We start from the raw sequence: 12891 nt of genomic DNA on the forward strand, positions 1-12891 counted from the left end.
GGTAAAATATAATAACCAAGGCAAGATGGAGAAAAGTAATTTGAGGGCAGAAGAATTTAACATGCTTACTTCCAATGTATGAACCAAGGTCCTGGTCAGGTAAAAGGCTTTACCATCAGAAAAGATCACAAACAACAATAAGCAATCTAAAATCAATCAAAAAGCCTGCATATGAAACCACCTCACCTGATGTGCCAAAAGTAAAATAAAAAAAGATGGGGGTGAAAGAAAGACACTACTGCACAGGTGCTGTGGACACGGAAGTAGGAGTCGTAGAAATGTTTTCAGCATATGTGCTGGGTGAGCAACTTTCACTGGAATGAATGGGCCCCGATCTTTGAATTCCTCATCCATAGTTTAATACATCCATGAGTCTATCGTTGTTGATTTGCTCCCTCTGCCCTTGAAGAGTCGATCTCAGAAAGTTCACTTGAGTTATCAGAGTGATGAAAAAAACGAACTTCCGGTGCCGTTGAACATGGCTGCGACGCAGAGAGCTCGTCAACAATTTATACATTTTTTGTTGTTATTACTACTGTTTATGCTATTTCACCGACAATCATTTCACCGTCTATCATTCAGTATGATAGACAGATTTTACTGGACATCAGATCTATGATGGAAACTATTTTTTCATCGAGATCCACAACAACAAACATCACGGACTACCCCGACTTGCTACCTGCATTGTTACCTGGGAAACGGCACAGGACGCACAGGAGGGGGGAATGTAGTGGTGATAGGTATTAATGGTGTCTGATATCAATATAATTTAGAGTTAGCTTCAATGAGAATTAAGAACGGGGCACCAGATAACAGACAGCATCAACAGGTCTTATCTGAAGGAGTGACTTCTCGGCATGTTTGAATTTAAACCCACACACTGAACACAGGAGGTGACTTTATGCAAGATAATATGTTTATTACTAAACTAAAGCACACTCAATAATCAGGTAAATACAAGTGAATATAGTACAGTATATACAAGAGGTATACCTATGAATTGTGATGAATCAATGGCAATAGGAATAGATGATCATGTAAATATGCAATACTGATAATTAAACCAACATTTCAGCAGACACAATCATGGAAGAAGAGCAGTGGAAGACATGAGTCAGCAAGATAGGAATAAAGGGGCGACAGTATAACTACCTGGAAAACTGACTCAAATGAATCTTTGAATAACTGAATGGTTAGGCTACTATAACTATAGGGAGCCGTAATAAAGTGTGTGATATGTGTGTTAAGTGTGAATGTAATGGAGTAGCTATGTGTGATGTATGATATGATGCCCAGCGGACAATGATCAGTACATACGACACCAGCGAAGGTCCGGAGGGAGATGAAGCACGCTGAGGCCGGGAGGCTGTGAGGAGTCTCGGCTCGACGAGGTGCTGGAGGATGAAGATCCGACGTCTGTTCAGTTGATCTCAGCAGGCCGCAACAGAGTGAAGCACGCAGGCTGGAGCACGCAGGCTGCTGGACAGGGCTGTGGGTCTCTCAAGGCTAACACCGACCCACTCTGGAGGTTCTGATGATTCTTCAGAGTTAACCTCAGCAGGATAGCTGATAGTGAGGTTGTAGCAGGCAGGACACACAGACACACGTGCTGGTGTGTGTGTGTATTTGTCATGCAGATAGGCAGGCAGCAAGGCAATCTTCACTGTTTCAGATGAAACAGGCTTTCGTCTTGGCTTGTGATGATGATGCAGTTGAGTCCGTCTTTGGAGACAAACTTTGGAACAAAGTTGTTGTCAGACTCCGTTAGCACACGTGTCGCGACCACGTAAAGTGCATGAAATCCGCATTGGAAATGTGAGTGTTTGGTTTTGTTGTGATCAGTTGAGGGGTGTGTGCGTGGGCTGGCATGTCTAGTTTTACGGCTCATTACATATGCATGAAACCCTAATTTTGGTTCCCAGATCTATCCAATATAATTGACCGTCGTAACATTAACATTATTAAACTCAGCACAAATTCCTGAACACTTTAATATCAAACATGGCTATCGAAGCCCTATGTAAAGATAACGAAATTGAATAACGTAAATAACTATTATATAAAACATCACAGTTACACATAAAATTAGTCATATACATTAGAGTCCACCACAATGTGATACCCAAGGTTTCATGAGTCTGTATCAAAGATTTCTCTTGATTTTGGCAACATTCCAATGGGTGTCATCTCAGACTCTCTGTCTCTTTGGGGATTACCAAAGACAGGGCTGAGTGTTGGTGTTTTATGGTTATTTACCAGGTCTGGTCCTTGATACCAGCTCTGGAGAGTGAAAATGGAGTGATTTACCAAGAGGTCAGTGGCCTCCTTTACGATCCAACCACTTTCCATCCACTTTCCTGATCTGTTATCAGGGAAGAGGCTCACACACAGGATGCAAGGCCCTTCCAGATGTGTGATGACAATGACGGTGTGGGTGCAGTTACTACAGGAAAGAGCCGGACTTCTAGCCAGGCTGAGGAAGCGTGAGAATCGGCCTCATATTCTTCTGGCGAATGTCCAGTCACTGGACAATAAACTGGATGAACTTTGGAGCAGGTTGGCTTTTCAATGGGACATTAAGAACTGTAAGGTTATGTTTTTCACAGAGACTTGGCTGGACCCCTCGATCCCCGATGCCGCCATTGTCCCGGAGGGGCGCAGCATTTACAGACACGACCGGACGCCAGAATCGGGGAAAAGCAGGGGGGAGGCGTCTACTTCATGATCAACAACTTATGGTGTTCTAATATGGAGATTATCTCAAAAGGATGTTCTCCGAATGTGGAATACCTTTTGATCAGATGTCTCCCTTATTACCTCCCGTGAGAGTTCACTGTGGTTGTTCTCACGTACGTTCTGCCGCACGCTGACACTACGCATGCACAGGAAGAGCTGTATGGGATTGTAAACAGGCAAGAAAGTACCTATCCGGATGCTGCTTTTATCATCGCTGGTGATTTTAATGGTGCAAATCTGAGCAAAGTATTGCCTGGATACCGTCAACATGTACGCTTTCCTACACAAGGTGGAAACACGCTGGACCATGTGTACTCTCCGTTCCGGGACGGCTACAAAGCAACCCCCTGACCCCCTTTCGGCAAATCGGATCACACATCGATCCTACTGCTCCCTGCATACAGGCAGAGACTAAAGCAGTCTCGGCCTGTAACAAGGAGCATGCAGCAATGGACCAGTCCAGTGACGCTCTCCAGGACTTTGTTTTGAGACGACAGACTGGAGTGTTTTATGCAATGCTGCTGACAATAACATTGACACCTATGCGGAATATGTCACCGAATACATCGGAAAGTGCATCGATGATGTGGTACCGAGGTCTACCATACGGACATTCCCAAATCAGAAACCGTGGGTGAATAGTGACGTTCATGCTAAGCGCAAAGCACGAGCTGCTGCTCACAGCGCAGGGGATTTGGATGAGTATAGGAAGGCCCGGTACGAGTTGAGGAAGGCTATCACGCAGGCGAAGGGACAATACAGGGCCAAAGCGGAGTCACACTACCATAGCTCCAACACCAGGGACATGTGGAGTGGACCGAAAACCATCACGGACTACAAAGGGAATACTAACTGGTCTGCTAAACCGTCTGCATCTCTCCCAGATGAACTGAATGCGTTCTATGCACGCTTTGAGGTCAGTACTACACTACAAGTCTCTAAAAAGGATTAATGCATGCAAGGCACGTGGCCCTGATGGTATCCGCGGCCACGTCCAAGTTTGTGCAGATCATTTTCAATCTCTCCCTGCGTCAGACCACAGTCCCCACATGTTTCAACAAGACGACCATCGTCCCCAAGAGATCCCAAGTAACCTGCCTAAATGACTACCGCCCTGTAGCACTTACACCGATCATCATGAAGTGCTTCGAGCGGCTAGTCAAAGCCTCCATCACCTCATCCCTGCCTGACACACTGGACCCACTGCAGTTTGCCTACAGGCCAAACAGAGCTACAGATGACACCGTTGCCCTCACCCTCCACACCGCCCTCTCCCACCTGGACTAGAGGAACACATATGTGAGAATGCTATTCATCGACATCAGCATTCAACACCATTGTGCCCTCTAAACTGGTCACAAAGCTCAGGGATCTAGGTCTCAACTCCACACTGTGCAGCTGGATCCTGGACTTCCTGACTGACAGACCCCAGGTGGTGCGGATGGGCGCCACCACCTCCTCCAGTCTGACTCTCAGCACTGGAGCCTCTCAAGGCTGCATGCTCAGCCCTCTCCTGTACTCCCTGTTCACACACGACTGTGTGGCCAAACAGCTCCAACACCATAGTCAAGTTTGCTGACGACACCACCATCATAGGCCTGATCTCTGATAACGACGGTCTACAGAGATGAGGTGGGAGCCCTGACAGCATGGTGTCAGGAAAACAACCCCCACCTCAGTGTCAACAAGACTAAGGAGCTGATAGTGGACTACAGGACGCAGCTGGGGGAGGACACGCCCCTCTCCACATCGACGGGGCTGCAGTGGAGAGAGTCAGCAGCTTCAGGTTCCTCGGAGTGAACATCAGCGAGGACCTGACCTGGACCCGGCACACCGGTGTCGTCATCAAAACAGCAAGGCAGCGGCTCTTCTTCCTACGCAGGCTGAGGAAGTTTGGCACGGATACTCTGTAACTTCTACAGATGCTCCATGGAGAGTATCCTGACTGGTTGCATCACCGCCTGGTATGGCAGCTGCACTGTCTGGAGCGTAAGGCTCTACAGAGGACGGTTAAAACAGCGCAGCACATCACCAGGACTGAGCTTCCAGCCGTGCAGGACCTCTACGCCCTGAACATTATTAAAGCCACCCCAGCCACAAACTATTTCAATTGCTACAATCTGGCAAACGGTACAGAAGAATCCGGACCGAACCAGCAGATTCAGGGACAGCTTCTACCCCCAGGCCATAAGACTCTTGAACCCCCTCCTCCAGAAACACACACACACGCACACACACACACACGCACACGCATACTTGCACACTGCCCACTTTAGCCAACCGCACTTTACATCTCAACTTCATTCCATTTCAAACATCCATATATTTTGAAAACTGTACATATCATACATATTTTTATTTTATTGTATTTAATTATTTTATTATACTTCTTATATATTTCTATTACTTCTTATTGATGGTCACTTCACCATTTTGCACTAGTGTACTGCATTTGTTTACTTTGTTTACTTGTTTAGATTGTTGTGGCTAGCTCTAGGCTCAAGAATTTCATATCTAGCATTATCTGCTTCTCACTGTTTTGTCATGCTTATGACAATAAAGAACCTTGAACCTTGATGGAACGGCACTTAAGATGGCAGCGGGGCAAGTCAACGAGTTTGAAATGACTAATGAAACGAGTCTTTACATTCATTCAGTTTAACTTATTCAATTCAACTTTGAACTAAACTGCATTTATCACATCATGAACAACACTATTCTGATCCTGAGACAGAGAGAGTTAGAAACTAAATCATGAAAATTGAATAATATGGAGCTTTAAGATTGAAGCTTATTTTAGTTTAGAAATAGTCAGATATCTGTGAGGGAAACCACAGAGGCTTTGCTGTGGAAAAACACACTTTGCTGTAATCGGGGTAAACCGGTGATTTCAGAACTTCCTGAATCTGTTTTTATGTTTGTATATTTGTCCCAGAGAGGAAACCTTTTTCTAAATCACAGTGTCAGTCACAGTTTGTTTCAGTGCCTCAGTGCCGCATGACGTTTGCCTGCCGATGAGCTGTTGAAATCCTGACTGTGGACGGAGGCTCAGAGGAAATGTCACAAGCAAGCTGCAAAAAATAACAAGAAGTGATTTCTTTTTGTCCTTTCCAAGCTTATCTCAAAGCATTTGAGGCCAAATTTTATTACTGCAGTGCTGAAGTGGCAGTGAATTGTTTCATGATAATGTACTCGCTCTGAGACGGTTACAGAACATGAAAAAATGCAAAAAATGTCATGGGTTTGAACCCGTCCCTGAACCTTTGTTACATGTCATCCCTCTCTCTCTATGATCCTTCTTGTCTCTGTGTCAACTGTCAGTTTAGAAGGGAGCAAACCTCTGCCAACACTGAACTATTCTCCAACTCGCTGTTTCACTTAATGACATCATTCCTACCAAATTTTAAGTTAAATTGATTGCTTGACCTTAAACCAGAGGCTTAGGATTTGGAAGTCTCCATCTCTTTTAGCTTCATAGTTATGGATAAAAAACAATAATCGTCCAGTGGATCAAAGCCAAAATCATCCTTGGCCCAAGGCCAATCTGGCTACCAAATTCAAGTCAAGTTTTTGAGAGACTAACAGCGCAAATACAAAACTGTCTTGGTGGCAGAAAAAAAGCATTTGCTGAAATACTTTTTTACTTTGAGCAATTGCTGTTGCCTGATTTCAATGGAAATCAAGGTTTTGGTCTCTGTTGAAAATTGAACAGGTTTTGTGGTGCTAAAGAGGATCAATTTATCCAACGTCTCCTATTCATTGGTATTGCAAATTGATGCGCTGCTTCAATTGTATTTTAAGTGTGTTTTAATTTCAAGTTTATTTTATTGCTTTGAGATTTTATTTCTTGTTTCATGATTATTTCTACAAAGTAGCACAACTGATTTTTTTTTGAAAACATCAAGACAATTTAACTTGAAATGTTTTGAGAAATAAGCTTGACATCATCTGAATGTTCCTCTCTAGAAATGAATCATCATCATGTGGCAAATATAGAGACAAGATACCTTGAGAAACAGGCTTGACCTAATGTTAACACAGGATCTGAGTTCACATTTCATTTTTTACAGTGAGAGGGTGTGGTAACATCAGTCTTCCTGACAGAGACATAAATACAAGGACAGAGGTCGTCCATCCATTCTCTCCTCCAATACCTTCTGTAGGAGATCCATTCATACAACTGACTGGTGAGTGGTGGATATTAGCCAAATAACTTATATTAAACCTATATGTAAATGTAAATCTATACGTGTGTATATTTTAACAGATAAGAATAGAATACATTTATCATGAGTGGGGAACTCTTCAATATGAGTTGTACCAAACTAGATTCACAAATGTGTTGAGGAGTGTACATCAAGTTTCAAGTTTTGTCTAATATATTTTGATATATTTGGTATATATATATATAATAAAATATAACGTATAAGAAATAACTGTATATATATATATATGTACAGTTATTTCTTATACGTTATATTTTATGTTTTCATAGTTTTCTAATACAACCAGCCATGTTTACTTTGGGTAATGTTTGTTTAATTTGACTGATAATGTTGTATAGAGTATTAACTTAACTAATTTTACAGCTTGTAGTATGAATGTTTGGAGTTTGGACAATATTTGAATTTGTTAAATTCAATTTTGACAGCTGAGAAACCATCTAATTGTCATTCAGCAAGAACAGATGTCTAGGAACAACACTATAGTAGCTTTACACTGCACTAAACATTCAAAATGAATGATTGTTAATAATTAACTTTTGTTTAGTCTTCGTTTATCCATTTTAGTTTTCTGACATAAAATATCTACATTTCAATGCAGATGTGATTACATTTTTCACATGAAAGCCTTGTTTGTCACTCTCTTATTGAAATACAATAAACTTTTCTCTGACCCCGTGGAAGTGCTCAACATACAAACAACTCTTATCTGTTTCTTTTCAACAGATTTCAGCCTCCTGAAATAAGGAAGAAGGTGAAAAGAGGAAGGAGTTGTCAGATTTCCATTTCTAAACTTTCCTCAGTGTAGTCTCACAGTGTTTGATGCCTAGATACCAAACCCACAACTGCTTTTTATAGAAAGGATTTTAAAAGCAATCTCCTTTTGGTTGTTTTGCCAAAAATAACCACCAAACTGAGTGGCTTCTTATCCTGGTTCAACCAAACAATACTGGCTAGATAGAACTGACCAACACAACATTTTAATCTAATAGACAAAGTAAATGCTAAAGCAAACTGCATTACTTTGCCAAAATGCTGAGCAGCAACTTCACCACCATGATGCCAAAATTCACGACCCAGACCCCAGGCGGTGGCTGCCCGCCAACCGGTATTTACCTGGAGGGCCTGATCCTGCCACCCATCCTCACCATTGACGTGGTGCTGGGGCTGCTGGGAAACACTGTCGCCCTGTGGATCTTCTGCTTCCGACTGAAGACCTGGAATCCCAACAACTTGTTCCTCTTCAACCTGGTGATCGCCGACTTCCTGGTTCTAGTGAGTCTGCCGCTGAGGATCGATGCCTTGATCAGGCGCTACTGGATGTTTGGAGACGGCTTGTGCCGCATCAACCTCTTCCTGATGTTCGCCAACCGCTCAGCCAGCATCGGCCTCATGACTGTGGTGGCCATCTACCGCTACTTTAAGGTGGAGAAAGAGTTTACATTCTATTAAGTTAATTTGAGCCAAGCTTACCCAACTCACCTATTTACAGTATCTTAAGTCCAATATCTTATACTCAGGGTGGAATTTATTCAAATTAATCAAGGGGCATGACAGGCAGTTTGTCTTCACTCTGATCTTTCCTAAAATCTATGTTATGTCTACTGCCCAAAAATTGCCACTAGTTACAATGGTTTATAAATCCATCTTCTTTTGCAGATTGTAGTTTTAGTCCTACAAACCTTTCTCTGAGGCAGAGCTGCTCTGGAGGCAGAAATAATCAGATTGGTTGAGTTAAACCTCAGTGGGTGGAGCCTAAGTACTACAGTTTTTCAGAGCGCAAGTTAGCTAACTGGCAAATTTGAATGGCAAAGAAGAAACTCTGTCAAAATATAACTAAAACATAATTATCAATGACTTACTTGTTTTGACTTGTTTTCATTCATTCCTGATGTTGAAGCTCACCAGCTAGCTAGCTTACCTAGATAGCTACAGGCTAGTATAGCTAGTTTGAACTTGAAGGTCAGCTAGCTAACTAGCTAACCTAGATAACTTAGCAGTCTTGTTATATTATAAACTATCTAAACTCTCTTTTTCATTCTCCTCTTCTTCCAGGTCGTCCACCCCCATCACCGGTTCAACCGCATGAACAAGAAGCAGGCTGGGTACGTGGTGGCTTTCCTCTGGCTGCTGGTGATTGGTCCTCGGGTTCCCATGCTGGCCTACAGCCACATCAAGGGCAGCGGTAACAACACCCAGTGCTTCTTCTTCACTTCCTACAAAGAGGCGTCGCGGGCCATCATCATCCTGGTCGGGATGCACCGGATCCTGTCGGTGCTGGAGTTTTTCATCCCGCTGGCCATGCTGCTGTTCTGCTCCGCCCGGATCTCCCGCATCCTGCGGCGGCGGCAGATGGACAAGGCTCAGAAGGTGCGCAGGGCGATGCGGGTGTGCGCCGTGATCGTCGGGGTGTTCGCCGTGTGTTTCCTGCCCGGGACGCTGACGACCATCGGGCTGTGGATCATCAGATCGTACCGGCCGTGGGACTGTGCCTCGTTCTACACCTTCACCCAGCTCACCATCGTGTCGTTCGGCCTGAACTTCCTGAACTCGGCCCTGGATCCCGTCATCTACTGCTTCTCCAGCTCCATGTTCAGGAAGGCGCTCTGCAGCTCGCTGCCCGCCGCCCTGCGCTGTGGTCACAAGGCGAGCGACGGTGAGGCCGCAGCCTCCTCGTCTGGAACTCAGTCGACGACACAGCAGGAACTGAGATCCATGAGGGCCGACAGAGGGAGTGAGGCAGTGGAATAAGCCATTCCACTAGAATAATAAATCTTAAAATGGGTGAAATAATGTCAGTAGAAATGACATATGATAAAGTTATTCCAGATTTTAACATGTGACTGAATGTTTAAAAACTATTTTTCTAACAGCCATAGGTGTGGATGTTGTGTTCTCATGAAACACTGAATGCTAAGCTCAGTCTGCTAGAGAGTTTTTATTGTTTTCATCAGAATCAGCTCAACTAATAAAGAAAAGCAGAACAGAGGAACCTGAAAGCAGAAAGAGTCAGTATTAGAGTTGGACGCAGTTAGGTCGTTTTCATATTAGGTACGATTGCTTCGTACCGTGCCTGAGTACGATTGCCCCCCCTCCACTCCCCCGCCGCTCAGCTTTCACATTAGTAATGTTGTTCTGTACCCGAGTACACTTAAAGGCCCTATATGTAACAATGACACCCAGCGTTTAAAATGGGTACTGTGGTCCAAAATCAAAACATTGGAGAGAGTTGTCCCCCCCCACCCCCAGACTCAAAGCTCATGTGGGTTGCCAGGTGAAAACAGAAATAAAACAGACGCAGTTTCCATTTTCATAAATTGAAGAGTGTGAGGCTAATCAGTATGGTAGATAGTGGTAACGGGACTAAAAGAGACAAGGCTAAAAGAGCTAAGAGGGAGAGGGAGGGGAGCGCGACACCAGAAGCTCCCGAGAGCCCCGCGGATCGTTCGGCTTGAAGTTCCCGTTCCCCGGCCCCCTGCGACACGGCAGACCGGAGACTCCGGTCAGGCTCCGGTACAGCTACTAAGCTACGGTACGTAACCTAGCCTAGCAAATTAGCTTCACTTTGTTGGTACATAGCCAGCCGCCGACAGACAGGTGGTACAGAAGGGAATGAAACTACGGTACCATAGTGACTTACATTTGTCAGCAGACCATGGTGTTACTCATATCCAGTGTGTGTGCAGGTTGTAATTGCGTCGTTTAGTCCGCATTTGGCGTCTGGTTCCGACGTCCGGTGTCCTGCCTTCTGCCGGCTTGATCGGCCGTAATCGCCACGTTTAATACAACTCCATACTCCGATTATGTTACTTGATTTGTGTTTAGTCAAGTTTGTTAGCGGTAGCATTTTCCATTAGCTGCAGCTCGTAGCATCAGAATAGTAAGTGTTGGATAAGATATGTTCACAGTCTCCAGCTTTCAAATGCATCTCCAATATTTACCCGTATTTTACCACAGCTCTGGTCGTGGAGCTTTTTCGAAAGAGGACAAAGTTTTTTCGGTCGGGTAGAATCCATCTCACTTGATCCGGTTCGATTGCTTGCTTCCATGGCTGCAGTACGCTGTGTTTGCGTGCCAATTTGTTTCATATCTGGCAACCCGGGGTGTAGAAATGGGCAGCAGGGGGAGTCACACAGACCAAAACAAAAACAGACGCTCCGCTCCAGAACGGAAATTTCAAAGGAGAACATACTGGCTGTAGCATTGTTGTCGGAGAAGCCAGTATTCAACTTAGCATGTTTCCTTAATATCTGACGACATATCATGGTCATTTTATGATTTAGTACAGTAAATATATTACATATTGGTCCTTTAACGTATCTACACACTCCGATACAGTAGGTGGTGGTATGCACCTAGTTGGTTTGCGATCTGCCAATAAACACAAAGAAGAAGAAGAAGAGTACACTTGTGTCATCAACTACGCAACGTTTGTTTACTCTCGAATTAATCCATAAATCTCGGCATTTTTGTGTGTAATGTCCAGTTGTGATTGTATGTTTTCGTCTGCCCAAATTTCAAGTAAGCATTTTATTTCTTCAGTAGACCAGAGAGATCCTTTCACGGTCATATTCGCGGTCATGTTTTGTACGGGACAGTTGAATAGTTATGACGTCACATTGTAAATAGCAGTCCACTTCCGTGTTTTGGTACAGTAGTTTTCACACCTGATGCGAACCGTACCTGAGTACACATGAACCGTACTCGAGACCACCTTTTCAAGTGGACCCGGGCACGGTTCGTTGATCCGTGCCCGGGTCCAGTACACAGTGTTCACACTAATCAAACAAACTGGACTTTGGGGTCAAGTGTACTCGGATCCGGGCCCGGGTCCCTGATGTGAAAGCGCCCTTAAAGGCTTTCACATCATTTTGCTTCTCTATTCATTTTCACATTAGACTGAAACGGGGCGGGGCCACAATCCCTTAAATGGGACGAAAAATGATGTCACACTTGAGAGGACAACTGGCTCGCCATCTGTCTCACTCTGTCACCCCATCTTCCAAATACGGAGGGCCGGGGGAAAGAGAGAGTGTGTGTGTGTGTGTGTGTGTTTGTTCTCCACACCTGGCACTGTGTTCTAACGATTTGCAGGTGTCCAGGGCAGTTGATGACATCACCCCCTCTGAACATTCCGGGATTTGTGTGTCTTGGAAAATACATTGCAATAAAACTCAAATATCTCAAAAACTGTAAAATGTATTGCGTCGAAAAGTGATAGCACGTTTCACCACCATGCGCTGAATGTTTTGGTGTATAATGTGGATCTGCAGTGTAAAAACTGTAGGAGGAGACACGGTGACGAAATCTGTCACCGCATGTCTATGAGTTCTGGTCTATTTCTTCCCGATCGGCCTGCATCTGTTAAGCGTGGAAATACAATATTTTGACTTGTGTGAGTATCTATACAAAATAAAGAAACAGAAATTCAATATATAATATGATCTCAGTATTTATTGCGACAAAATGTCCTTTTCCCGACTGAAACTTATAAATGAATTTTGACAACCTTTTTTCCTGAAGATGCTTTGCAGCCTGGTTTGTTGTCTGTCTTGTCTTGAATGAATATATAAAGTAACTTTGTGCCAGGAGATTTCTGGTCGAAGCCACTTGGTGAAATGGAAAAAAATGTGAGGGGAGAGACCAATTAAAATATTACAAATAAACCTGCAGTCTGGTTGATGCATGGCTCAGCCATAACTGAGAATAAATAACAAAAAACACTGAAGAAAAAACCCTCAAACAAGCTGCAGCCTGTCTGCCGCTGCTCTGCTGTAAACACTTCCACTAGCTAACGTATACTTCCACAAACAAGTATACTTCCCTTCAGTACCTCATTCTTATCTCTTTACCTCATGTGCTCTTTGCTGTGATGACGCAGTTTCCAGCTTCATCATCTAATGACTTCTTTTTTCTTGTTTAGCTTGAA

The 12891-nt window shown here is 43.9% G+C and overlaps 1 protein-coding gene across 1 annotated transcript; it reads left to right on the top strand.

Moving 5' to 3' along the window:
* The first annotated feature begins 7994 nt into the window (after positions 1-7994).
* Positions 7995-9713, top strand: LOC139656910 (hydroxycarboxylic acid receptor 2-like). The gene is made up of 2 exons (XM_071534552.1): positions 7995-8387; positions 9018-9713. Exons 1-2 carry the CDS (start codon positions 7995-7997, stop codon positions 9711-9713), a joined length of 1089 nt encoding a protein of 362 aa, XP_071390653.1.
* Positions 9714-12891: the final 3178 nt, after the last annotated feature.

This window comes from Centroberyx affinis, unplaced genomic scaffold, assembly GCF_046629955.1.
Source record: "Centroberyx affinis isolate AG114_WGS23_722 - 3 ecotype Tasmania unplaced genomic scaffold, CSIRO-AGI_Caff_v1 ptg002578l_1, whole genome shotgun sequence".
Taxonomy (NCBI): domain Eukaryota; kingdom Metazoa; phylum Chordata; class Actinopteri; order Beryciformes; family Berycidae; genus Centroberyx; species Centroberyx affinis.

Bases quoted from the DNA above. Each gene is read 5' to 3' on its own strand.
- LOC139656910 (XM_071534552.1), top strand. From the start codon at position 7,995: ATGCTGAGCAGCAACTTCACCACCATGATGCCAAAATTCACGACCCAG. The intron at 8,388-9,017 runs GTGGAGAAAGAG...CTCTTCTTCCAG, and splicing joins CCATCTACCGCTACTTTAAG to GTCGTCCACCCCCATCACCG.